Here is a 24,115-nt window from a genome sequence, read left to right as displayed (position 1 = left end):
ATCAAAGAAATTAATATATATATATATGAATGGGTTCTTTAGTTTCCAGCCTCTAAGTATGTTTAAATATAAGAAGAATTATTTTGGGAGAGTAGTTTTACAACTATGCCGACTACAACAGTGATGATCAGAAGGAAGTAAAAGCACATTAATAAAGTTCCTCAAATCCAAAAGGGAAGAAGAACAGTGACAAAAAAGTTACATTAAAAAAACCCCAACTTTATTCTATAAAGTCTCTTCAACAGAACAGAGTGGTGATTAGTCGCTGTCCTTTAGACGCTGTGGTCGTTTACTTGGCAGAATGCATGTGCTGCCTTTTATGTTTGAGGATCTCGGTGGAGGTGAGCGTCAAGTCTTCATTACAGACGTCACAGTGATAAACTCTGGTGAGACTTGACACTGAGGAGGGACCCGCCTTCCTGCCTTCTGACTCTGAAAACCACCACACGTACTCACAGTTAGTTTCTAAATTATCGATCTGTTTCAGACTTTATGTACCAAGTCTGCTTCTAGAGAGACACCTCAAAACACAAATCGGCAAAAGGAATTCCTGACCTTCATCCGGCTGCTGCTGTTCTCCCGCTGGCCTGCAGGAGGCCTCATGCTGCATGCGTTCCAGTGGAGTCAGAGGCATGTAGAGGTCACAGTTAGGACAGGTCCAGAAAGTGCGTAAACACTCGCTGTAGAGATCCTTCGAGTCCTGCAAAGCATCAGGTTGGAGGATTGATGATAATATTTCTGTCAGGTGTGGTGATCAGTTTGATTCAGATGTGTTTGTCGATAAAGATTTCCTGTTTCAAGTACTTTCCTCCCAAATGAATCCATAAGTCAACCTGACATAGCTATCAGTTATTTTGTTATCAATCTTTTTTTAAAATGAAGGAATATTAACAAATAGTTCATTAGTTAAACCAATCAGACTTCAGTTTTAATTTGTTTGTGCAAATAAAATGATGATGGCTAATCTTCATGAATGTGAACTGGTACAGACAAAGTCTCTAAAGTCTTCCACAAAACAAACAAACAGTTTTGTTTGTGATGACAGCTTCACTAACAGCTGAAAGGCTTATTTCACATTAACTTCCACAGACTGCAGGAACCCGCATGCAGGCTGCTTTTTAGACAGACTCACAGCCAGGCAGTTGTAGGTGAAGAAGTTGGTGACACGCAGGCCTCCTTTAATGGGGTCCGGAGTGGTCTCGGCTCCCGGAAACAGAACGTTCAGATCTGGAAACGTGGTGTGAGACAGCTCGGACTCAGACCGGGGGCCGATGTACAGGTTCTGGGTCTGGAAAGCTGTGAGTCGCCGTAGGCTGTAAGTGACCTGGGAGGAAATACTCATTTTAGTCTATTTACATTTTAGTCTTCGTCTTTACTCCATCATTGATTTTCTTATCCAGTGAAGCAGTTTCACTTGTTCTCCACCATTTGCCTTATATACCTTCATATTTATATTTTTAAAACCTCTTTAGGGTTGTCCAAAAAAGAGTTCAAACTTAAACTAGATTTAACAATGCAGAAGCAAACCAAAAACAAAGCCAGAAATGCCTTTCAAAAACTATTTTAAACAGTCTAACCTCAGTGTGTGTATGAGCTCCTTGTTGTTTTTGAGGTGCGTAATACTGTAACCACCAGGTCGGCCCTGCATCAGTACCTCAGTGTAGAGCAGGTAGCGGACCAGGCCTTCGCTCAGCTTCTCCATGACTTTGCGGGACACCCCCTGGACTCCTGGTCCCCTCATCGTGTTTTGTCCCAGCTGGGCCAACAGGAGGTGCTCCCACTCAGCCCTGAAGGTGAGAGCTGTGGACAGCACCCTCAGGGCCTCCTCTGGCTCCCTGAGCTCCAGCTCCAGCCAGCCGTCCACCACCAGACGCGTACAGTCAGCGTTACTGTCCACAGAGTTTGCTACCAGCATCAGCGTCTAGAGACCACATGACACACAGAGGAGTGACGGGAACACATGATCATGACACAAGTAAGAACTGCTCGCAGTAATGATGGTATATTATATTGACATATTACAGATTTTTTTCCAAAAAAAAAAAAATCAACAGTACAAAGATTTGTGTCTGATTATAAAATAAAATCTGGCAGCTGTGGGGTTGCAGGCCAGTTCACATGCAGTAGGTCATATTTTATGACTCTTCATATAGAACTGATGACTGAGAATCTCCACAGATAAACATTTAAAAATTATTACAATTAAAAAAAAAAAATTAAACAGTTTGCGTCAGGAACAGGGACGTCCCACATCTGGCACTAACTTGCAGTGCAGGAACCCGCACGCAGTTGGTCAAATATGGCTTGTTGGTCTCCAGCAGAGTGACGAAGGCGAGCAGCTGGTGTCTGCTGCTGTCCGTCCTGTCAGGCCCTTCAGGCAGGAAACACACAGAGACAAAGAGGGAGAGACAGATGAGATATGATAAGAGACATGCACAATAACAAAGGAAAGGAAAGGCAGAGACATGTCAGGGGAAAAACAAAAAGACCAATCAGCGGATCAGCATGCAGCATTTTGGAGCGCATTACTTCCGACGCACTCGTTTCACCGCAAACGAGTGAGAAAAATGGAGGCTGCTGTTCTTCAAGTGCAGAACGAGCCGGTAGAAATATCACCTTTGCAAAATGAGGGTGAAATGTTTTTGCAAAATTGGCCTAAATTTTGAGAAACAGCAACAGAAATAAATGTGGTCATTTCAAAGTAAAAGTAACTTCCAAAAAGAAACATCATGGTTTGATTTAAAGTTGTGTGTGTTCATGTGAATGGTATGTGCAGTGATCATGACTTTACGTGAGTTTCCTCTCTCATGCTCGCTTGTTGTTACTGCTCTCCGTTTCCGCCTCGAGGGAAGTTAAGCCTTCTTGTATTCTGAGTGATCCTGACCTGTTTTGTTTTTTTTTTTTAAGTTTGGTTTTCAAGTCAATAAACCATCCAACTGGAGTGAAACAGATGTCACAAAGAGTCTTCACAGGTACTAAATGTTACGAAATGAAAATCTGCGTGTAACATCTGAACAGAGGTTGGCGGAGCTTTACCCATGTCTCTGCAGTCACTCTCAGGCACGTGCAACACCTCTGGGTCACTGGCAAACACGCTGGTAGGGTGGATCACCACTCCCTGCTTATTCTTTGTGTGAAACACCTACACAATGGAAAAATCACAAAGCAGAAGAGGTATATTTCATGGTACATCGCTTACATCAACTTTTAAAATAGCTGGTTTACTGAGGCGAGGTTTCCCCCGTCTCTGTATGGTTAGAGAGTGGAGCGAGTGCAGCAGCAGGCCTGACCTGCTCAGAGTCCTTGCGGGTGGTGTTGTGTTCATCAGGCAGTGCCAGCTGAGGGTAGAGGCCTTTGCAAAGCAGCAGCTTGAGCAAAGCCTGCTGGCGGGAGGACAAGTCCTGGCTGACGGTGGCCGCCTCCTGCAGCTCTGACACGTTGTGACGCAACTTGAACTTCACCTCCTGTTGCAAAGCGAACGGCAACACAGAGAGGACACTCAGAGCGCGACCGTTTCACACATGCACAAAGACACGAAGATGGTGCTGAATATTGCTGATGAGGTTTAGGGCTTCTTTGTAGTAACCTTCTGTCAGGTTACGCCGTGCCCTGACTTTACCTGTATGTCCACGTCCTGTCCTGAACCTGTCTTGTCCTTGTCCTTCTTGCCTCTGCTTGCTCCCTCTGTGTCTGATCCTGAGGAGAACTCTGCGTCCTGGCCCTCGTCCAGCCTCAGGACTTTACGTCTGCTGCTCTCCTGCTGCTCATGATCTCTCTTAAGCTGATGCAGTTTCCTCCTCTCTGTTAGCCTCTCCCTACGCTGGCTGCGGTCTCCACCGGAGGAGGCGCTGGAGTCTGATTCCAGCAGGCCATGGCTCCTCAGCAAGTCCTGTCAACCAGAGAGGAAGTTCTTTTTGTGAACTACTTCTCAAACATGGCCACACACGTTTTAATGTGCGAACTGCTGTGTTAGTAGCCTGCCTTGAACTGTCTGCGTAGATTGACCATCTCATACAGTCGCTGCTCCTCCAGGCCTCTCCTCCTGCACCACTTCCTCGAGCCACCACCTCTCTCTCCCTTTATCTGTTGAGATCGGAGATGAACAAGTTTATACACAATTGAGATTATCTTATGTCCCCAATGAGGGGCGAACTTGTTCATATTAAATAGGCTCTGTCACACAATGTGACTCACCTCCACCCAGGCATTGAAGGTGTTGAGCAGGGTGAAGGGGTCTCCCTGGTTGCTGTGCAAGGGCTGGCGGGTGGTGGCGCAGTCTGGATTGTGCTGCGAGCTGCGCAGGAAAGGCGACTGAACGCTGAGGGCTGCTGCCACCGTCAACACGGGCTCCACCAGGTTAAACAAAGAGCCCAGTACCAGCATCTTCCCTGAGCGAACACAAACACACCCGAATCTAAATGCTGCTGAAAGTTTTCTGACTTCAAGTGGAAGACACCAACAATTGAAATTATGCTATTTAAAGTTTATTCAAACATTTACCACTGCACTGTGTTCTGATGTCAGATTCATGAAAAAATGACAAGAAGGGAAATAAATAAATATTTACAAATATGGGACTGACGTAGTGAATCTTACCTATGACCACATCCACGGGCAGTTGTGCCAGCAAACTACCAATAGAAGTCAATTCACCGCGACTGTCCAGTGCGCCTTGCTCTTTCAGGTAAGTAACTGCAGTCTGAATGCTGGCAGTTGGAGGTGGATCAATGAAGACAAAAGAAAGTGGATCTCCAAGACACATGCTCTTCATCTGCAGGAACAAAATGGCATAAATAAAGCTAGAATTTAACCGTGGAGATTGAAAAATTAAAAGGAAGATTGCTAGCATGCTTTCTAAGGGATGCGGTTACCTGAAGAATGAGGGAGTCCAGAGCCACTCTGTGGATTTCGGGCACAGGATAAGGTGCGAAGGCATTGTAGTCAGACTCAGCATACAGGCGGTAACACACTCCTGGACCCGTACGACCAGCTCGACCCTTCCTCTGCTCAGAGCTGGCTCGGCTGATCCAGAACTCCTGCAGCCGTTGCATCTTGGCTTTAGGATCAAAACTCATTTCCTTTACTTTTCCTATGGGAGAAAAACAAAACAATCCACTTGTTCTTCATTGTTATTAATTGCCTGTGTTTACTGATCAAATGTCTTGTCAAAGTTAGAAGAATGTCTTTTCCTCAAAAAAAATAAAAAAATAAATAAATAAAATAACATGACCGATTTGGTATCTTTCAGACCTTGAGGATCTTAAGCAAGTTTAAAATCGAGTTTTATCATTTTGAACAAAGTTTGGCTGCACAAAATTAAGTTTGTATGATCGACTCAGTGTAGACCAGCAAATTTTAGAAATCTAATCCCCAGATACAAATGTAGTCCCGGTTCCATACCTGAGTCTACGACAAAACGCACCCCATCTATTGTAACTGAGGTCTCAGCAATATTGGTAGAGATGATGCATTTTCTCACGCCAGGAGGAGCAATGTCAAAAACCTGAAGATTGGCATGACGACAGAGAATCAGAACTGATAAACAACAGCCGTCAAATCAGATTCAAACATTATGTGTCCATTCTGATCCAAACAAAGCTGACTGTGCCTTATCCTGCTGGGCCAAAGAGAGGGTGCTGTGGAGAGGCAAGACTATCCAGCGACGTGTGTGCGTGGCATAAATCTGACAGGCCTCCTGGATGGTGGAGATCTCTGCCATACCACTGAGGAAGAGGAGCAGGTCACCACGCTCCTCTGGAGGGTAACGCTGGTCGATGCTCTGCAGGATGCGCAGGTACGGTCTGGGATCCAGTTTCTCCGAACGCGAGGACTGCTCCTCAGGTGGAATTGGCTGGTATATCACCTTAATCCCAGAGACAGACACAAAAAGTAGGAAGTGGTTCAAAAGAACATATCCAAGTTTGAGTACGCTTACCTCTAGGGCCAGAAAACGAATTTCTCTTAGTGAGATGCATATTTACATCAGTGAGTACTGCTGTCACCTGCTCACCTGTATAGGAAACAGTCTGCCTGGTACCTGCAGCACAGGAGCACCACTGAAGTAGTCAGAGAAAAGTTTGATGTTGATGGTGGCCGACATGAGGATGAGACGCAGGTCGGGACGGTCGGCCACTAGAGAACGCAGGACCCCAAGGAGGAAGTCACAGTGGAGGTGTCTCTCGTGGACCTCGTCCACAATCACCACCTGGTACTGGGCCAGCGTCCTGTCCTGCTGGATCTGTCGGAGCAGCAGCCCCTCAGTCAGGAACAACAGTTTGGTGGCTGCGGTCCGGGTGGTCTCAAAGCGTATCTGGTGTCCCACCTGCAAAACATGACTGCACTGCGTCAGCACTAATGCTTGTACTTCTAGCGTTCCTCTAGATGTCTTACGTGTGCTCGACAAGTCTACAGTCTAGACTGTGCTTCAGGCATAAACTGTTTAAAAAAACAAAGTATTTGATTGTTCATGACAAACCTTTGAGCCGAACTGATTGAGACTCTCAAAGCTGACCCTCTTCGCCAGGGATATACAGGCAATACGCCGAGGCTGAGTGCAGGCTAGGTGGCTGAAGCCAGCTGAAAGGAGATACTGAGGTACTTGCGTGGATTTCCCACAGCCCGTGTCTCCTGCCACCACAACCACAGGGTGAAGCCGCACCAGCTCCACGATCCTGTCCCGGTACTGGAAGATGGGCAGGTTCTTCTGCTCTCGGCGGAGCTTGGCAAGTTTGGCAAAACTCTGTCTCTGGCTGAAGTCCAGGAAATGCAGGAGAGCCAGGCGGCAGTCCGAGATCTCCTGACCACCTGGACCTGAAGATCTCTGCGTGCGTCTGTTCTCTGACTTTCCCAGGCGCTCCTCGACATCCCTGGTGCACACGGACACATTAATCCGGTAGCGAGCATCGTACTCTTTAGGAAGGCCAAGGTCTACCTTTCCAGTGCCAGACTTTCTCCGGTCTCTCCCTTCCTCTTTCTCTTCTTTTCGACTGGATCCTGACCCAGACATGTCCCTCTTGGTTTTAAACCTTTGGAAGCGGTCAAAGAAAGCCCAGAACTCTTTGTGCTCCGTGGTGCCGGCCTGAATGTAATCATGCTGGCGGAAAAAGATCTCGTCCAGCTGGGTTCGGCACTGCGGACTGTCCCAGTCCCAGCTCCTACCGTCTCTCCTGTCGGACTCCATATTTACTCCAAGTTCGGCTACTCGCTTTGAGTAAACCACCACCACTAAGTTCATTCAGCATTTACACAGCAAATCCACGTGTTTACAAGTTTGCAAACATGTAGCATTTTAACTAACCTGACTGTTACCTCCAGTGGACGAACACAACAAATCAAAGACCACGTTAGCTAATCGCACAATTTTAAACCTCAAACTGATGTTTTCAGTTCAATCGCCGGAGACATTCAAGGAGCACAAATTTTTAACATTATTTTAAACCGTTACACCCGAGGATATCAATATTAACACGTTAAGAGTGAAGGCAAATGATAGCAGAAAAGATGGACGAAAGACTGCAGCGAAGACCGGGGGACCAATAACAAGGTGGGACCGTTTCCGCTCCGTTCTTAAAATATTTCCGATAAAGCGTAATGATTAAGTTCCGGTGTGTAAAAAGCAGTTCCGTTTGAAGAAATATTTGTTTTCATCGCCATCATCCGTAAGCAGAAGCAGGAGGATATGAAGCAATATAAGCAAAATAACTCACATTAAAGGCTTTGGAAATGGAAGATTTATCCGTATCATTTTTCAGATGACATATTATTATTATTTCACGTACCCATCAGAGTACGTGAAATGTCTTAAATAACCCATACTTTTCAAAGAGATAATGGAGACATTTATGAAATGAAAAGGGCACAAAATATCAGTTGGATATGGACTGGAATAAGCACAGCTTTCTGTGACATAATTTTCTACAATAATTTTGCATATGTGATGTCCATCACAAGCACTGTCAATCTCTCTCCCGTCTCCCCAGTTTGTTTCTGAAAAATTTCCCACTGAAGTGCACACCTGTGATGCACATTTGCACAGTGAACACAGGCAACTTTAAAGCAAAGCCTTTCAAAAAATGAATCACAGATGGGATCCATCAATGTATCAAAATAAACATGCAAAACTTGATGATATTAGAAATATTTTATTTAAAAAAATCTCCAATAAAATAGACATTTACACAGATTCAAGACTAATTAAACTGGAGGAAATGACTAATATTGTGTTGAATGGAAGAGAGTTCATATTAACAGGATGAACATAAAAGATTTATGTCAAAACACACTATTCTGTGGGACAGAAATGCACTTCACGTCTGTTAAAATGACATGTCATCCATGAGGATAGCACTTTATAATGGGAGTAATCACATCACTAACTTTTCAGGGATTTCTATTGGATGATAAAATCAGCATTGATACCAAGCCATAGGAGGTAGGATAGAATGAGCTTGCTGTCGTTTTGTTTTCAATTCATAAAATCTACAACAAAGACAACAAGGAACAGCTGTGAGAAATTCATTTGACGGCTACTGATAAAACATGGGTACATGTGTGTGTGTGTGTGTACACGTGTAACAACGCTACCTAATATCTCTTATGATGCACACGACATTCTCCATCAAGACACGCTACAACAACAACAGCAATAAAAAAAACAAACAAAACAAAACATTTATTTACATTTAAAAACATTTCATTCAACCCCACCCTCATAAAATCACAGTGGACATAAAATGTGTTTCAATTGCTCTTCAAGCAATCAGTTCATTTTTCACTGCGGCTACGACTGGTCAAGTCCACTAAATCTGCAGGGAAGTCAAGGTCGGTCTTTTACCGCAGCAAAGATCCGTAACGTGGTAAAAGTTTGTGGTACTTGTCACTAGTCGATGTTCGTGTCAATGTCCTTGGCCTCATCGGGCCGTTTTGCAGTAGCCTACACTCCTGTCTTTTCTTGGATCCAGCCACGGAATTTGGTGACTGTCGTGTAGATGCCAGGTTTGTTCCTGCGAGCACAGCCGTCACCCCAGCTGACCACACCTGCCAGGAACATATGAGTGCCCGTCGGACTGGACAGAGGACCGCCAGAGTCCCCCTAATAAAGGAAACCCACAGGCACGTGTTAGCATGGAGCTAAAACAATTCGGCACAGCTGAACGTTGTTTTGTCCCCAGTTGAATTCCCGGCTAACAGTTAAATATGTCTGTTGGTAAAATATTTCTATCCCTTATTTTGTAAAACACTATGGAAGAAAGCGGTTCTTCAGAGGGAAACAGAAACAAAGAAAGGCCTTTATTACCTGACAAGCATCGACGCCTCCGCTCAGTATTCCAGCGCACAACATCCGAGACGTGAGCTGCCCTGCCATCAAATCGTTACATACCGAATGGTTGATGATTCGGACCTGAGCCTTTTGGAGCACCGTCGCAGCAAATCCTGAACGATTAAATGAAAATGTTTATCATAAGTAAGGGTCTGCAAAGCCTAAAAATATTCTTCACAGACAATTGGATGATTTTCTTTATTTAAGAGTTACAAGTTGAACAGCTCCATCTGACCTCCAGGGGATGCAATTGCATCTCTGATAAAAATAAGCTACTGCTGTTACTACCAAAATAAAAAAACAAAACAAAACAAAAACTGTAACTGGCTGATATCCTTCCACTCTCTGTGTATTTCAGAAATTCAGCTAAAGTTTGGGCCTCCACATTTATTAAAAAGTTTCAGTATTAGCAGCTAGAAGTGTTCACCAAAATGAGAAACATGAGGTTTATTTGCCTGTGGTGTCTCACCTCCTTCTCGTGTGGCTCCCCACCCAGTAATCCACACAGTGTTACCAGCTGGAAAATCGTGCTGGGCAGCCGGAAGGCAGATGGGCCTGATGTAGTCCGAGTACGTGACAGGACTGTCCAGCTCCATGAGGGCGATGTCGTTGTCATAGGTGTAATGGTTGTAGTTAGGGTGGGATATGATCTGCTTCAGGTTCTTCTTCACCACAGATGGTGCAATGTTCCGCTGGGTGTGAAGGCCCAGGTAAGCCTCCCAATTCTCGGGCTGGGACAACCTGAGGCACCAAAACACAAGCAAACATCAAACACAAGCAAACAAAAGGTATGAAGAAGCTGAGTTAAGCCCTGATTCACGAGCAAAGAGGAATATGTGCTGGCTCTGAAAATACCTAATCACAAATATCTGCTCCGATTCTGCACGCAGATCAGAAGAGCCTGTTCTTACGTTTTTACATTTGAGAGAACAAACCCTGACTGGTCACATTATGCAGAAGCAGGATGCTACCTTGTCCTGCCGTCATCTTGCACACAGTGGGCGGCGGTGACCAGCCAGCGTGGACTGATGATGGACGCTCCACACACGTGGCCGTAGTTTTTGACATGGAGGCTGACCTGCCAGGGAAATTCCCCTTCTTCCGCATCCTGACCGCCAACAATACGTGACGTCTTGAACATGCTCCTCCCACAGTCTGCAAAGAAAACAGTCAATCAGTCGGCTTGTTGCAGCTTGCTGTCATGCCCGACATGGGCGGAAGTTCGCATCTGTTTTGTCATGCGAGCTGACGAAGCAGACGGAGGCTATGACTTGCTGGCTATGTTTGCGACGTACCGCAGTTCTCCTCGTCAGATCCGTCGTCGCAGTCCTGCGTTCCGTCACATTCCGGGTTCACTTTACTGATGCATTTATTGTTCTTACATTTGTATGTAAGGTCAGTGCAGCTGACATCAGAGTCTGCAGAGAGACGGAGGGTTGAACAATCAAACTCAAACTACGAAACAGACCCCGTATGCGTCCCCCCAGAGCGAGGACAAGAAACACACCAGGCTCTGACATCCTATCGACTGACTGACATCTTCACAAATAGCTTCCCGTTCACACTGTGAGCAGGCACAGAGCAACATCTGGAGTTGTGTTTGGGTCCACCTGACGAATGTAAGTCTAAATATTCGCTCATTTCTCCGCCAACGCCAGAGACAAATATCTGCCTCTTCAGCTGTGTACTGTAGGCGAGTGATTTTCACTTAACAAACAAGAAGGCTCTCACTTTTGGTTGCTCTCAACTGTGCTATAAAACAATCCACCGAATGGCTTAATAAGCTAATCAGCACACGAATCAGGGTAGCAAAGTAGCAAGTAGCAAAGTAGCAAATTTCCGCTCATTTTGAGAAAAATATGATTTAAAAAAAATGTATTCTCATGTCTGGAGAAATGAAGTCTTACTTCTCCCGCAGTCGAGCTCATCGGAGCCATCGCCACAGTCGTCCCTGCCGTCACAACGATTCTTCTCAGAGACGCATTTATTATTCTTGCATGTTATTTGTCCAGATTTACAGACTCCTTAGAAAAACACAAACAAAGGAAACAGACCGGTATGAGAAAACAGACCGAAGGCTTTTTAGCGCACAAAAATAAAATACTTCCTCCGTCCATCAGCTGCCGTACCACAGTCAAGCTCGTCGGTGCCGTCCCCACAGTCATCGACGCCGTCGCATTTCCAGAACATGGGCTTACACAGTCCATTTTTACAACTGATGTCCTTGGAAGAGCATTCTGGAGGAGAAGCACAGTTAAACTCATTTTGTGTGCCGGCGATGTAGAGAGTAATGAGCGAAATCAACAGTCTGAGTACAATCTGAGCACTTACTGCAGTTTAATTCATCGCTCAAGTCTCCACAGTCATTCCAGCCATCACATTTGAGCTCTAACTTAATGCAGCGCTGGTTTTTGCACTGGAACTGCTTTGGACAAGCTGTGGATGACAGGGTTTATGTGAGATGCACTCGCCTGATGTCAACACATAATCGCCACCCGGGAGGAAGCGAGTCACTTACGGTCCGTGATGTCGATGGCCTCAAACTCGGCACTGAAGCCTCGGTCCACATAGGAGGCGTCGGAGAAGAACATCACGGTCATCGTGTTGGTGTTGCTGGTTTCTGTCACTGTTCCATCAGGCTTGTCTCCACACAGTCTGAGGACGAGAGGCACAAGCAGTGAAACGTCTGCTCTGTAATGCAATCCCTGTGTGGGTGTTTATTGACACACAAGCACGGACTCACTTCTTTCCGTTGACCTCCACGTAGTCTTTGCGACACTTCTTGCTGTAATCCTGCCCGGGCTCAGACATGAGGAACTTTTTGAACGTCACCTTCACCGCCTTACCATCAGGAACCTTAATGAATGTGAGAGATGAGTAAAAACTAAACGCCAGCGTGATCTTCTGATGAGCAAAACACGACAGAAATCTGTGTGAAACCAATCAACTTGGCTGTGACGCCTCACCTGGATCGACCACTGACACGAAGTTCGAGGAGGATAGTAATTTGGGAAGTTGGGAGAAGAGAAGGTGCCTTTTTCACCCATCAGCTGACCTCCACATGTCGTAGCTGTTAAAAAAATGTGCTAGTGTCAGCCTCTGAGCAAATATCAAACATTTATTGGGAATAACAATCGGTCAGGACTCATTTAAGCATTAGTTCCTACCTTTACTTCCACGTGGGATTTGTGAGACTTGTGCTCTGAAACCTGGGTAGTTCATGTCTTCATCCGTGGCCATCGTCACCAGCATGACATTCCCAGACGACAGAAAGGCCAGTGGCTCACTGGGCAAGTAGTAACCACACATCCTGTAGAGTAAATAAAACAAACAAACAAAACCCAATCAGACAGTGGATCCCTGTGCAACGTCACCTCCTGAAACTGATTCCAGAATAACATATTTTTTTATTGGATCAAACACCACAGGAAATACTCCTGTGCAAAGTGTTATTCCTGGAGGTTTTCCACTGCTGAGAAAGAATTCGAATCCCGACTGAATCTTCATTTTTAACACAAACATGTTATGATCTTAGAAAACCAATTCCTCAGATTAACAGATTAAAAAAAAGAAAACATCTTCTTCCACCACCCTGCTTGGGAAAGAAGTCGTGTCAGTTTGGGCTGTTTATGCAGAATATCACTGAGGCATTTAATCCCTCTCACACAAGAATGCCACGGATGATCTTTATCATGCACATGTGAAAAGTTGCTCGTGGGTGCTCAAAGTTTCAGCTGGACTGCTCCCAAATTTAGACTAAACACTCGAGTGTTGTTGTTATTCTAGCATGAGGCTTAACCCAACCAGTGAAAGGCACAGTATGCACAGCGTAACTGTCCATCGGAAGCCCATCATCTGACCAGCAGAGGGCCTGGCATGCCAGGTAAAGTCCTGCCGCTGTATGAAAACAGAAATGCAGAAGGCAGAGGAGATATCCATCTGCTCCCGGCTGATTTAGACGAGACAAAAAAGGCAAACTCACTCCTCCATGACGCGGCTCTCGATGGCCACCAGGGAGTCATAGATCTTGACAAAGTCATTCTTGCAGTTCTCTTCCAGATTCATCGTTTCAAACTCAAGCTTGATGACGTAGTTGGGGTCCGCCCTGAGCTGCCACTGGATGAAGGTGTTCGGGGAATACGGCCTGTCGGGGAAGCCGGGGGACTGGATTTGCCCGATGTGGTTGGTCCTGGTATGCTCCGAAAACTTAAAAAAACCTGAGAGGGAAGAAAAAGACTTTTAATGTCGTTCACATTCCAACGAGTGAACCTCACTTATCGACATGCAAATGTGTTTGTGATGATACGATGAAATGCTGAAGTTTTTACACAAGAGCTGTCAAAAATGGCCGTGCACTTACTACTGAATGATGACGAAAACATGCGGGCATCAAGCGCTGTGAAGGAAAAACACAAGCATAACTTAGATGTGGTCGCTGACAGTCGAAACAGAAAAAAGAAAAGAGCCAGAACCTGACAAGTGATTCTGGATCTGGACTGGGTCACAAATAACAGCCAGCTGTTTGGACTCTACCTGAGGACACCACATCTTCAAGGACCAGAGCGTTGCCACGCCTGTACAAGGTCCGCTGCTCTTTGTCCACTAACTTGTCCATGGAAGACATGGCGTTGTCGACGGCCGCCTCTTGGCCCACTGGGACGTTGAACTCGGACAGGTAGTAGGCGATGACGCTGCCTTCACTGGGAGCAACGAGACGAGTCAGACAGATGAGCGTGTGCTGATGCTTCAGGCTCTGGTTGCTCTTACATTAAATATGCCAGAGATATCAACATCAACTCTTTCCCCAACCAGAAGTGTGTTAAAAAACGCTCTTGTGAAAAAAGTTTCTATAAATAACATCCGTCAATGCAGCTGCGGTGATTTAGTTTGTCCAGGTTTCCATGGAGAGTTGTTTCATTTCACTTGTGGCTCTGCGCTCTGACCAAAACGCTGTTGGGTTTATGTTGCTGATGAATACAGTTTAGACCAAACCAAATGGAAACTGTGAGTAAATCCAAATTTCACAGAAATAACAGAAAATGTTTGGAGATTAGTATGATTACGAATGGCACTGCTACATGAAAAACACTTCTGGTGTAGTTTTCCTCCAAAATTCAGGTCAGTCTGCTTTTGAACAGGACTGGAGACACGATCTCTCGGTGAGAAGTGAATTAAAGCTCATTACGTGTGATCTTCTCTGTCAGATTCTCATTTTAGGGTCATTTTCCTTTTGTACGTGCTGTATGAGCAGGGCCAATTGTTCCGCATTTGACGCACGAGACGAATTAGATCCACACCTCATTACTTCAACCCGACCGCCTCACCTGAAAGCCTGAACTGTAGATCCGACGTAGTATTTGGCCAACTGTGGACTTTTGGAGTAGATGTTTTTAAGCTGAAGGAGACAGGAGAGAAACATGAAGGAAAAGACCAAAAAGCAATCGCCGACACACAGACTGATTTCATCTTCCAGGCCCGAGCAGCGGTCTCACCTGCAAAGTCACCTGCTTCGCCAGCGCCTTGAACTCGGAGGAGTTGGAGTTCTCGTATGCGTCTTCAAACACCTGGTTGGTGATCCGCATGGAGCCGGTGTAAACCTTCTTGACCCGCACATCTTTACGGACTGCAGGGATCACACAGACGGGACTGAGTCAGTTCAGCTTTGTGGCTTTTTGGTTTGGTTCACTTTGCTTCGTTTGTCTAAAACTGGGTTGACTTGTCCGCTCTCTGGTTTGAGCTCTGAAGTTTTAAGTCCCAGGGTGTAATTGTTTCATGTCTCCTTCCGGGTTTTCAGTCATTTGCATGTGCAAATAATCAAACTGAATTAACAAACCATGAAGCTCTAACTCGCCTTTTTGTTATCAGGGGAAACTTAAAAGTTGACAGCAAACACACAATTTCTCCTTCCGATCAATACGTTCAAACTGCAGCTTTTTGCTCCTGTTTGTCTATTTGTTGACAACACACGAGATTCAGAAGAACGTCGTCGTCTTCCATACTAGCATGTCCAGCAAATCCCCCACTTTTCTATCACTTGAACTGCTTTGATGCACATTTGATATTAAATGTCGCTTTTTGTTCAAATGTCACAGGACTAATAAAGGCCCATCTTATCTTATCTCTTGTTTTAGAACAATACGTTTAGCCGACGGAGGTGTGTGCTCACTGAGATTAGGATCTCTTTTTCAAGAGAGGTCTGAGGACGGAGAAAATAAAAACATTCGCAGGAACACAATACAACAGGGAGTTAATTAAAACGTTTACAAAATCATTAAAAACACCAGACAGCAGAAATTTAAAACACAACCGAGCAAGACTCTGGTTTGAGTGCAGCTCAAGAGAGAGATTGTCCCCTCGTGACTCTAATATCGCGTTTTGGAAGTCTACCTGTCGTCTGTTGACCAAACACGCAGTGGGTATCAACATGCCGACTGCCACGCCTTTGTAGCAATGTTTTCAAGTTTCTGTTTGTGCATGTGTCCCATTATCTAACGAATATGAAGGAAGACGCGCTTACAGTGGAAATGCCAGACCAGCAGTCCGGTCATGAGTGCAATAACAGCGGCGAAGATCACCACACCGATCACAGCTCCAGCCTTTCCCAGACCCTTTTTCTTCTCGAGCTTTTTGTTGTCCGACGCCGGCAGGAACTGGACAGATGTGTCCCAGTCTTTGTCCTGAGAGACACACACACACAGAGACAGACAAACATTCAGTTAGTCGCATGGGTGGTCAATACATAAAACCGAGGAGCCTACGCTGATACAGACAAGTTTCACCACCCGGGGATGTTCCTGCACTGACAGCGTTTGTTGATGTCTTCCCCCTCCAGCCTGATAATCAGCTGCAGATACGTGACAGCAGCACACAGCGGGTAGGAACTTGTGTATTTAAAGGAATGTCTCAGCCTGAAACACGGCCCCTTTTTCTCTCTGGACTAACACGACATCCAGAAATCCGAAACACATTTTCATTCAAAATGAGCACAGAAACGAAAGAGTTTCAGCACGCCGCACTGCTCAGCAATTAGAAGGGAGCTTCGTGCATGAGTCACAGCCCTGTGGTTACCTTTAGGAGGTGAGACAGAGGGAGGGAGGGAGGGGAGGGGGGAGGGAGTACAAAGGTTTCACCATGAGAAATCCTGTCAAACCTGCTGCGTGCAAACCGATCAGAAGAGGAACACAACAAGTTTCCGTGAGCGCTCGCTGAGCTGTGTTGTAAGGTCAGAAATCCCAGATTAGCTGGCAGCTTGCACTGCCTCATCACGAGCTCACCAAAGACCATCTTAAAAGCTTAAACCTCATTAATGTGACTTTGATTTTGTGCTTACTGGGAGATCATCGGCACGACTGCGACACCATCAGCTCTTTTGTGAACCACAGGCAACACTTTCCGAGCACACGTATGAACCTGACAGACGACAGGAAATGACATCGCACCTGTAAAGGCCCGGGAACAACTCGAACCCGCGCTGACAGGAGTTGGAGCACAGTTTTTCCTCCATACGATCGATTATTAAGCAAATATTACGCACACAATAGATTCACCACCTGAGCTAAGAAGCAGAGACAACAGGCCAAAACCCTCCGCCTCTTTATAGGCAAGATTTCCTGGCTACAAAAAGCTTTCCAAAAATAACCAGGACTGTTTAAACGAACCAGAGGTGTAAATTTAAATGGTTCGTCTGTGTGGTGCATCAAACGCCTCATTTGCTCCTCTGCGCCCTGCAGGACAAGTCCTCTGAGACCTTGTATTTATCGCCACACCGCGATGCTGTGCAGTGTCTCCAGTGGATGTCAGTCTCCGATGAACAAGTCACGACAGGGCGGAGGAACCTGGAGGAATTCAGGCCTCAGCCCGCGATGGCTGCCTGCTCTCTGAAGATCTTTACTGATGGAGGCTCCGGGGATGTTCCTGAACGCGTTCACGCCGAGCGTCCCGGAGACACACTTTAAAATGCGGATCTTGTAAATGTTTCAGCAACAGTTGTGTTTGGGTTTAAAGGTTTATTGTCTGCTGTGCACTGAAGAGGAGGAGGCGTCACAATGAATTTTTTTTCCACTGTGGTTAAGTTCTTGGAAATAAAGTGCAAGAGAACCAGATGGGTGCAGCCTCTCATTTAAAAACATGTCAGACTTACATGGAGGTTTGGTGGGAAGTGGAACATGAAACCAAAGATTTTACAGAAATAATCTCACAATTTCTCCTGTTTTCTCTTGAATCTAAAAGTGACACTCATAAAAAAACAAACAAACAAAGAAACATAACAAAACCCACCAAATTAAAACGCAAGCACAGCCTCTCATCAACACAAAACCAGAAGCTCGGCAAAGAAGCAGATTTTTCTGAGCCTCTAAGTTCCTGTGTTGCCTTTAGGCTGCTGAGCTTAAAACCCCCCAAACTGTTCGAGTGTGCTGGGCTTCATGTTCATGTGGAGCGAGAATAAAAAAACCCCAATCGACCTGATGTCTGACAGGTTTGCTACGAGTACATTCATTCGCCTACAGCTCACAGTTTTCATCATTTTGTCTCTCTCGCAGCGGTTCGGTCCACTTCCTGTCCCACTGTCCTACAAACACCTACGCGCCAATGTCAGGGAAGAGGTCAGTGTCACTCAGCTGAAACTCAGGCCATAAAAAACACAAACATCCACTCAACATTTTAATAACACAAAACAAAACCTCCTGCCCGGGGCTCCATGACCTCCCTCAGCACAGGAGAACAGGTTTCTTACCTGCTTTGGGGTGTATCTCAGTCCACTGTTCATGTAGTCCATCAGGAGGCAGTTCCTGGACCAGGCTTAAAAGGAAGACGACTTGAGACACCTGAACTTCTTCTTCTTCTTCTTCTTCTTCTTCTTCTTCTTCTTCTTCTTCTTCTCTCTCCGACTTCTGGCTTATTTCCTCCTACCTGTCGCGTTTTTTTTGTTTTTTTTTGGTCTGATGCGACTAGGTGAACCTGCAGGCCTCCTGTGTTTGTCAACGGCTTCAACCTGCGAGCAAAGAAAGTCGCACAGGAAGCGGCTCACACAGAAGAGCAAACGTCTCGCGGTGTGTGTTTAACAAGCGGCCGACGTGTTCACCAAAGTGTATCCGAGCAGAATATGTCGTCCACCTGCCGCCACACCAAAGGAGCCAAACTACACGAAACAGCAGCGAGAGAGAGAGAGAAAAAAACGTTTTCCGGGAGTTTCAGGTTTCTGCGGGCGTGTCTCTCCCCACCTGACTTCCTGTTTACCTGCAGCAGGTGAGGGAAATATGTTTTTTAAGGCCTCTTGGGAGGAAACCATTATATATATATATATATATAAAAGTGCTCAAAGAGTCCCACATAAAACGCACAGTTAACTCGGCTGTTTCAACACCCACAAAGTTGTTCTGGGGTTTTGGATTTGCTGGAGAGTTTTGAAGCGGGACTATTTTTTTTTCCCGCACGGAGACAATTTGACGGAGTTTTTAAGTTGGATTAAAATACGTTGTGTTTATTTAGATTTACTATGTAAACGTTTGTCGGTGTGTGGATTTCATACGGCCCGCTGTGGTATCAGTCACGTGGTCTTATCCGGGATTCCTGCTGCCTTGTTTGTGTAATATTCCGATGATGATGATGATGATGATGACTCACTCCTGTTGAATCACCTCCATCGTGAGTCGTAGGTTTCTGTTTTAGAAAACTGTACCCCCCCCCAACAAAAACGGAAATTCCCCCTCCGATCCGTGGGAGGATAAATGAATCCATGTTTCCGGTTTATAAACGGCTAATTTTAGGAAAAGTTTTACTCCGCTGAGCTCAGGCGGATTGATACAAGCAGACAGCACTATTTATTCCGGACTGACACAACCGAATAACCTTAAGACTGACTGATTAATTATTGAAAAGAGAATTAATTTTTTACAAAAAATCCCGACCCACACAGAAACGATTAGCTATTAAACTGATCAATAAATGTTACAGCTCAGTTTTTTTCTTGTGAAAAACCTGATGTTCTTTTATGATATTAAAGTAAATATTTTAGACTGTTGATGCAGTAAAACAAGAAACTGTGAACTGAGGAATTTATTTTTCTTTACCTTATAGGTGATTTTTCAGGTAACAAACAATTTAATTAAAAATAAACTGACAGGGTTTTTTTAAATTAATTGATTAATTGAAAATAATAGTTAGTTGCAGTCCTAAAAACGGTTCTGTCTGTCCATGAAAAGACGACACGTCCATATGGAAGTTGTGAGTTTATGTTTATTGATGTGTACCCCCCCCCTCCCAATCATAAATCTGTTTCAGTTGGTGTCAATCAGGGTTTTTTTTTTTTAAATCACTAATATGCATATTTTATTAGTTCTCAGTCCCCTCCCACAGTCAAGCAGGCAGTTACAAGATTGAAGCCGTTTGGGTGCATAGTGAGACAGTCACATACAGAGATACTGTCACAGGAAGAGAAGAAATAGAAAACAAGAAAACAAACTTAAAAATATATATCATATCATTTCATATAAGAACAATGCACACCACAGGTAATCCTGGAAAAAAGCCATGATTGCAACATCAACTATACAGGCATACAAAGACAATACTAAGAGAGAGAGAGAGAGAGAAAAGAGGATTCTAGGATTCATTTTACTCATTTGTGTCGTTCTCAATCTGTAAAAATACACCAGTTTTCAGGAACCAGCTCTCCAGACTTTGTCTTTCTGTGCGTCTCTCTGTCTGCCTGCACAGACCTCCAGCTCCGAGTCTTCAGTTGGCTTCGATCCAGGGCCGGCCCGAGCCTTTCTGGGTGCCCAAATCCCCACATCCAGATTGCAGAATTTCATTTTAGTAGCCATTGCGATTATTTGTCGAATGTAGTACTTTTTTGCTCCATTTTAGCCCCCCCCCACCCACCCACCGGTGGCAGTCTGGCCCTCGAGCCTTTGGGCCGGCCCTGTTTCGTTCTGTCCACCGCTTTATGACCAGCAAAGCCAACAGCTTCTCCAGTAACGTGTTTGCACATCATCCCCAGGATATGTTTTCAAAGGTGCTTTTCTGATACTTTGTTGTTGTTGTTGTTGTTTGCTTTACATAATTTTACACAAACAAAATAAACAAGAAAACGAACAAATAAACAACGCCTGTTTGTCAGTTTGTGGTGCATGTCATAGCCCAGTGTCACGATGCCTGTGATAAAATGAAATCCACATGGGAACATGGGAACTTGTCCGGTACAAAATATGGAATAAAACAAGGGTCCAAAATACATTCAATGATGTATCAATCAGCTGATGTGTTCTGTTTCGTGTGTGTAGGAGGAGATACATTTGCACATTCACTTAGTAAGGGCTTAGAGTAGGCTGATGTGTTTGAGCTGGGGGGTCTGTGCACACCTTCACCTTCCCAGACTCTTTCTCACAGTGCGCCTGCCAACGCCACTCAGGAACCCTAAACCGACTTAAAACCTCTTTCCAGGGAAAAAATAAAAAGGTGGAATAAAAACATCTACTCTTATATATATTTAAACTGTATATGTATACTTTGTTATCATAACAAAGAACAGAAAGTAAGTAAGTCATGATTTCATTTTTTTCTCATTTGTTGTTTCACTATACATTTTAATCGGTACAAAGAACCTTCATATACAAGCAATCTATCGAGAGGGAAAAAAACAGAACAAAACAAAATAAAACACCAATTCTTTTGGAGGAAACCATCAGGAACTGCATGAATGACACTTTGAGTGTTGGAGAGCCGAAACGTTTGGCGTCCGGTGCGCCGGTTTGAGGATGGCTGCTCGAAAAAACATTTAAATTTCACTTTCAGAAATAAAGAAACCGTCCGAGGAAATGTTCTACATCTTGATCTGAGATAGCTGTATTGATAATTACAGAGAAATCTGCGGAATCACATCATCATTCATAATGCAAAGTGGCAGATACGTCACCTTTTCAAAAGAAACATGATCAAAAAGAGCTCTATAGTACAATAGTAGCAGTAGTAGAAGTAGTAGCATTACTTAAGGATTGTTTTGAACAAACCAGTAAATGGAGTTTGGATATAAATGATTTTTTTTTTAACAATAGCATATGTTATTGGTCAGTAGTATGTCCCCCCTCAGTTGCCATCCTCTGTCAGACTCCACAGCTCCCCCTGTAGGCGCTAGTTAGATCTGCATCTGCTCTAGGTATTTGTAGGTGGGGTTTTCGTAGCCGTGGTTCTGCATCTTGCTGAGGTGGCGTTCCTCCGGTGTCAGCATGGGGTCGACCTGCGGGACACACACACGGCGCTCATCAAGGCTGACCTCGACAAGGGCAACTCTAATCCAGAAAAATAATTCAATTTGCCTTGCATTTAACCCAGGCTCCATTCACATGCGATCTGATAATTTAATCTAAGGGCGATGGACAGCAGCTCACTGAGAGCGCTGGTGTGTGCAGTTTACACCGCCGCGCTCTGCTCCACGTGACGGCCGGCTTACCTCCACGATGCCGTGGCTGATGGTGCCGTATTGCCTCTTCCTCAGCAGCACCAGGCTGATCACAATCACAGTTGCTATGGCCACCGCGATCACCAGCAAGCCAATCAGCGCGCTGCTCCCGAAGCTGAAGTCCTCTCCCAGGGGACGGTAGGTCTCCTGACGGGCGTGAGGGGTGAGAGGAAGACATGAGGAGGCGATACGTGCTGACAATAAAGCTGTCTTTCTAATCTCAGTCAGACAGTCTTCTTACGCTAAAGCCACCCGAACACTCATGTCAGCCATTTTTAAAGGGAAATTCCGGCATTTGTTAGTTTGCGTCTAATTTCCATTATGACCAGCGATCACGTTAAGGTGAACGACTGAATTCAGTTCAACACAAGCTGTCCTCTGGTGTTTCCTCGCGCGTGTCTGACCTGCGCACGAGCCGGAGTGAGAGCAGGCGTCACGCTGAACGACGTCCACGCGCGAAGCCAGCAGCTGTCAGCTTGGAAACCCGGAAGTGCTCCACAGCTGCAGGGTTCATCGGTGTTTACTGTTCTCAGTGATTTCTCTTAATTAGATTTCTTCTTTGGAAAGCTGTAGCAGACTGTGGTCGATGCTGAAATCTGTGTTGCCTGATATCTGCAGCGGAGGCGGTGAGTGAATTGTTAAGAGGATCAATAGTCATAATGGAAAGATACAAGATTAGCACCCAGGCTAACACACTCAGGAATTTCCCTTTAGAATATGAGCCAGTAATTTAAAATAATGAGCTCAATTTTCTTCAAAGTAGCTTTGAAATGAAAGAGGAAGAGAAATAATCCTTTATTCTCATGTTGTTGCATAACACACAGTGAAGTGGAGATATTATCGACCTGTGAACGGTGTGTACACATGCAACACAGAATACACACAAAACCACACTCATCTCTACAGTCACCTTCACCCATCTTCACAACGTGATCTGGCACATATGACACAAACTAATCATATGTGGACAGCTACCGGGGAGGGGGATTTTTCTCTTTTCTTTTTTTTTCTTCTTCTTTTTTACTTCTCACACATAAACTGAGCACGTTCAGTTTGTGTGGATTCACATTCATCGTATGAACTGAGATTCTCAATGTGTACATTCACATACATTCACATAACAAACATGCACCCATGCAGAAATAACCAAAACATATTAGCCTGAACAGAAAGCTGTAAAAACCAAGAGAGGGCAGAGGGGGGGCGGGGGGTTCAGGGTCTGTTCCAAAGCTGCGTTTCTTGTAGTTTTTTTTTTTTGTTATCAGCCGCACAACTGATATTTTTGCACACTCCCACACTCCCTCCTTTCATCTTCACCCCGCTGATAGCTACAGTTCCCCAGAGAGCCCTGTGGAGGGCGCCGCTATACTCACCAGCTCATCATCATGCATAACGCTGACTCTCTCTGCACTGTAAACCACTTCTTTAACATCCAGAGACTCATCAATCACCTGTCAACACAGACAGGGGAGCCCAGGTTACACTCACCACAAAGTGTGTGTGTGTGTGTGTATGAGAGAGAGATAGACAGATAGAGAGAGAGAGAGAGATGGGGGGGCAGGCGAAGAGCGAGTGTGTGTGAATGTGCAGCGAAGTAAACTGTAAGGATTATCTGTGTTTGGGTGATGATACACTCAGAGCTGTCTGTACAGACTGGAAGGAGAGAGGAGGGGGTTTGCAAGCATCAACAACAGATTCTCTTCTAGGCACACAGTTAGCATGTCTTTCTAAACAGACCGTCAGCCACTCATTACAGAGAGCTGGAAACTAAAGAAGAAGAAGAAGAAGAAGAAGCACAGTGAGCGAGTGGAAGTGGGTGTGTGCAGGAGGCAGAGACAAAACCTGCTGTTTGCAGAGACAGAGCAGTCCAGAGGCTGTTTCTCACAACAAAATAATCACAACTGGCATTTTGCTTTGGTTCGCTTTCACCCCAGATTGCTCCGTCGTGGACAGGTAGCATTTACAAAAAGAAACATGCATACATGTTCAAAGGCTTGCATGACTCGTATTTACACACACACAAATACACACAAATACACAGCGTTGCAGTTGGTGCTGGATTAGCATGCAAAGCACAGCACTCGTTCAGCAGCCGGACATCATTTGAAAAATCCACGAGGAGGAATGGGGCGCCTGGCAAAGAAAAAGGAGCATGCGGATGACTGCCGGAACAAAGCATGGAGCCGATGTGATCGAGGGTCGGCTGGCAGAGGCCGGAGACAGACGCGCAAATAGCCCAGTGTGAGATAGCCGTAACTATGACAACATAGTTACTGGAAAAATCTGACTCATTAAAAGCTGAACTTAAGAGAGCTGTGTGAAAGCGCCGCTACGTACTC

At 45.1% G+C, this 24,115-nt stretch overlaps 3 protein-coding genes across 7 annotated transcripts in view; all 3 read right to left on the bottom strand.

The window, feature by feature from the left end:
* Positions 1-198: 198 nt before the first annotated feature.
* dhx34 (DEAH (Asp-Glu-Ala-His) box polypeptide 34) lies at positions 199-7,554 on the bottom strand. Its single transcript, XM_046389794.1, has 16 exons — positions 6,476-7,554; positions 6,011-6,322; positions 5,609-5,863; positions 5,401-5,503; positions 4,872-5,089; positions 4,597-4,771; positions 4,195-4,388; positions 3,982-4,083; positions 3,620-3,889; positions 3,291-3,464; positions 3,037-3,142; positions 2,265-2,371; positions 1,655-1,921; positions 1,133-1,324; positions 556-700; positions 199-432 (listed from the first exon to the last, which is right to left on the bottom strand). The coding sequence occupies exons 1-16, from the start codon at positions 7,232-7,234 to the stop codon at positions 290-292; spliced, it is 3,522 nt and encodes a 1,173-aa protein (XP_046245750.1). The 5' UTR covers positions 7,235-7,554; the 3' UTR covers positions 199-289.
* A 571-nt stretch (positions 7,555-8,125) lies between these two features.
* Positions 8,126-18,560, bottom strand: st14a (ST14 transmembrane serine protease matriptase a). The gene is made up of 19 exons (XM_046389795.1): positions 18,054-18,560; positions 15,837-15,996; positions 14,812-14,942; positions 14,644-14,714; positions 13,853-14,019; positions 13,680-13,715; positions 13,302-13,536; positions 12,487-12,629; positions 12,286-12,389; positions 12,063-12,175; positions 11,838-11,974; positions 11,651-11,755; positions 11,449-11,556; positions 11,227-11,343; positions 10,615-10,737; positions 10,291-10,474; positions 9,789-10,060; positions 9,296-9,432; positions 8,126-9,091 (listed from the first exon to the last, which is right to left on the bottom strand). Exons 1-19 carry the CDS (start codon positions 18,093-18,095, stop codon positions 8,933-8,935), a joined length of 2,544 nt encoding a protein of 847 aa, XP_046245751.1. The 5' UTR covers positions 18,096-18,560; the 3' UTR covers positions 8,126-8,932.
* A 975-nt stretch (positions 18,561-19,535) lies between these two features.
* aplp2 (amyloid beta (A4) precursor-like protein 2) overlaps positions 19,536-24,115 on the bottom strand; it is a 51,603-nt gene continuing 47,023 nt past the window's right edge. For 3 of the 5 annotated variants that reach the window (XM_046389801.1, XM_046389797.1, XM_046389798.1), the window contains 3 exons: positions 23,150-23,227; positions 21,768-21,923; positions 19,536-21,554 (listed from right to left, as the gene is read on the bottom strand). In XM_046389801.1, coding sequence (XP_046245757.1) covers positions 21,453-21,554; positions 21,768-21,923; positions 23,150-23,227 — 336 coding nt within the window. In that variant the 3' untranslated portion in view covers positions 19,536-21,452. The remainder of the gene's footprint in view (positions 21,555-21,767; positions 21,924-23,149; positions 23,228-24,115) is intronic. The other 2 variants (XM_046389799.1, XM_046389800.1) reach the window with 1 other exon arrangement.

This window comes from Scatophagus argus, chromosome 5 (genome assembly GCF_020382885.2).
Source record: "Scatophagus argus isolate fScaArg1 chromosome 5, fScaArg1.pri, whole genome shotgun sequence".
Taxonomy (NCBI): Eukaryota; Metazoa; Chordata; class Actinopteri; family Scatophagidae; genus Scatophagus; species Scatophagus argus.
This window is presented reverse-complemented; position numbering and strand designations above follow the sequence as displayed.

Bases quoted from the DNA above. Each gene is read 5' to 3' on its own strand.
- st14a (XM_046389795.1), bottom strand. From the start codon at position 18,095: ATGGACTACATGAACAGTGGACTGAGATACACCCCAAAGCAG. The intron at 12,630-13,301 runs GTGAGTTTGCCT...TTTACTCTACAG, and splicing joins GAGAGCCGCGTCATGGAGGA to GATGTGTGGTTACTACTTGC. The intron at 11,557-11,650 runs GTAAGTGCTCAG...CTTCTCCTCCAG, and splicing joins GAGCGATGAATTAAACTGCA to AATGCTCTTCCAAGGACATC.
- dhx34 (XM_046389794.1), bottom strand. From the start codon at position 7,234: ATGAACTTAGTGGTGGTGGTTTACTCAAAGCGAGTAGCCGAACTTGGA. The intron at 4,389-4,596 runs GTAAGATTCACT...GTGTTCGCTCAG, and splicing joins GCCCGTGGATGTGGTCATAG to GGAAGATGCTGGTACTGGGC. The intron at 1,922-2,264 runs GTTAGTGCCAGA...TGTGGTCTCTAG, and splicing joins TGCGGGTTCCTGCACTGCAA to ACGCTGATGCTGGTAGCAAA.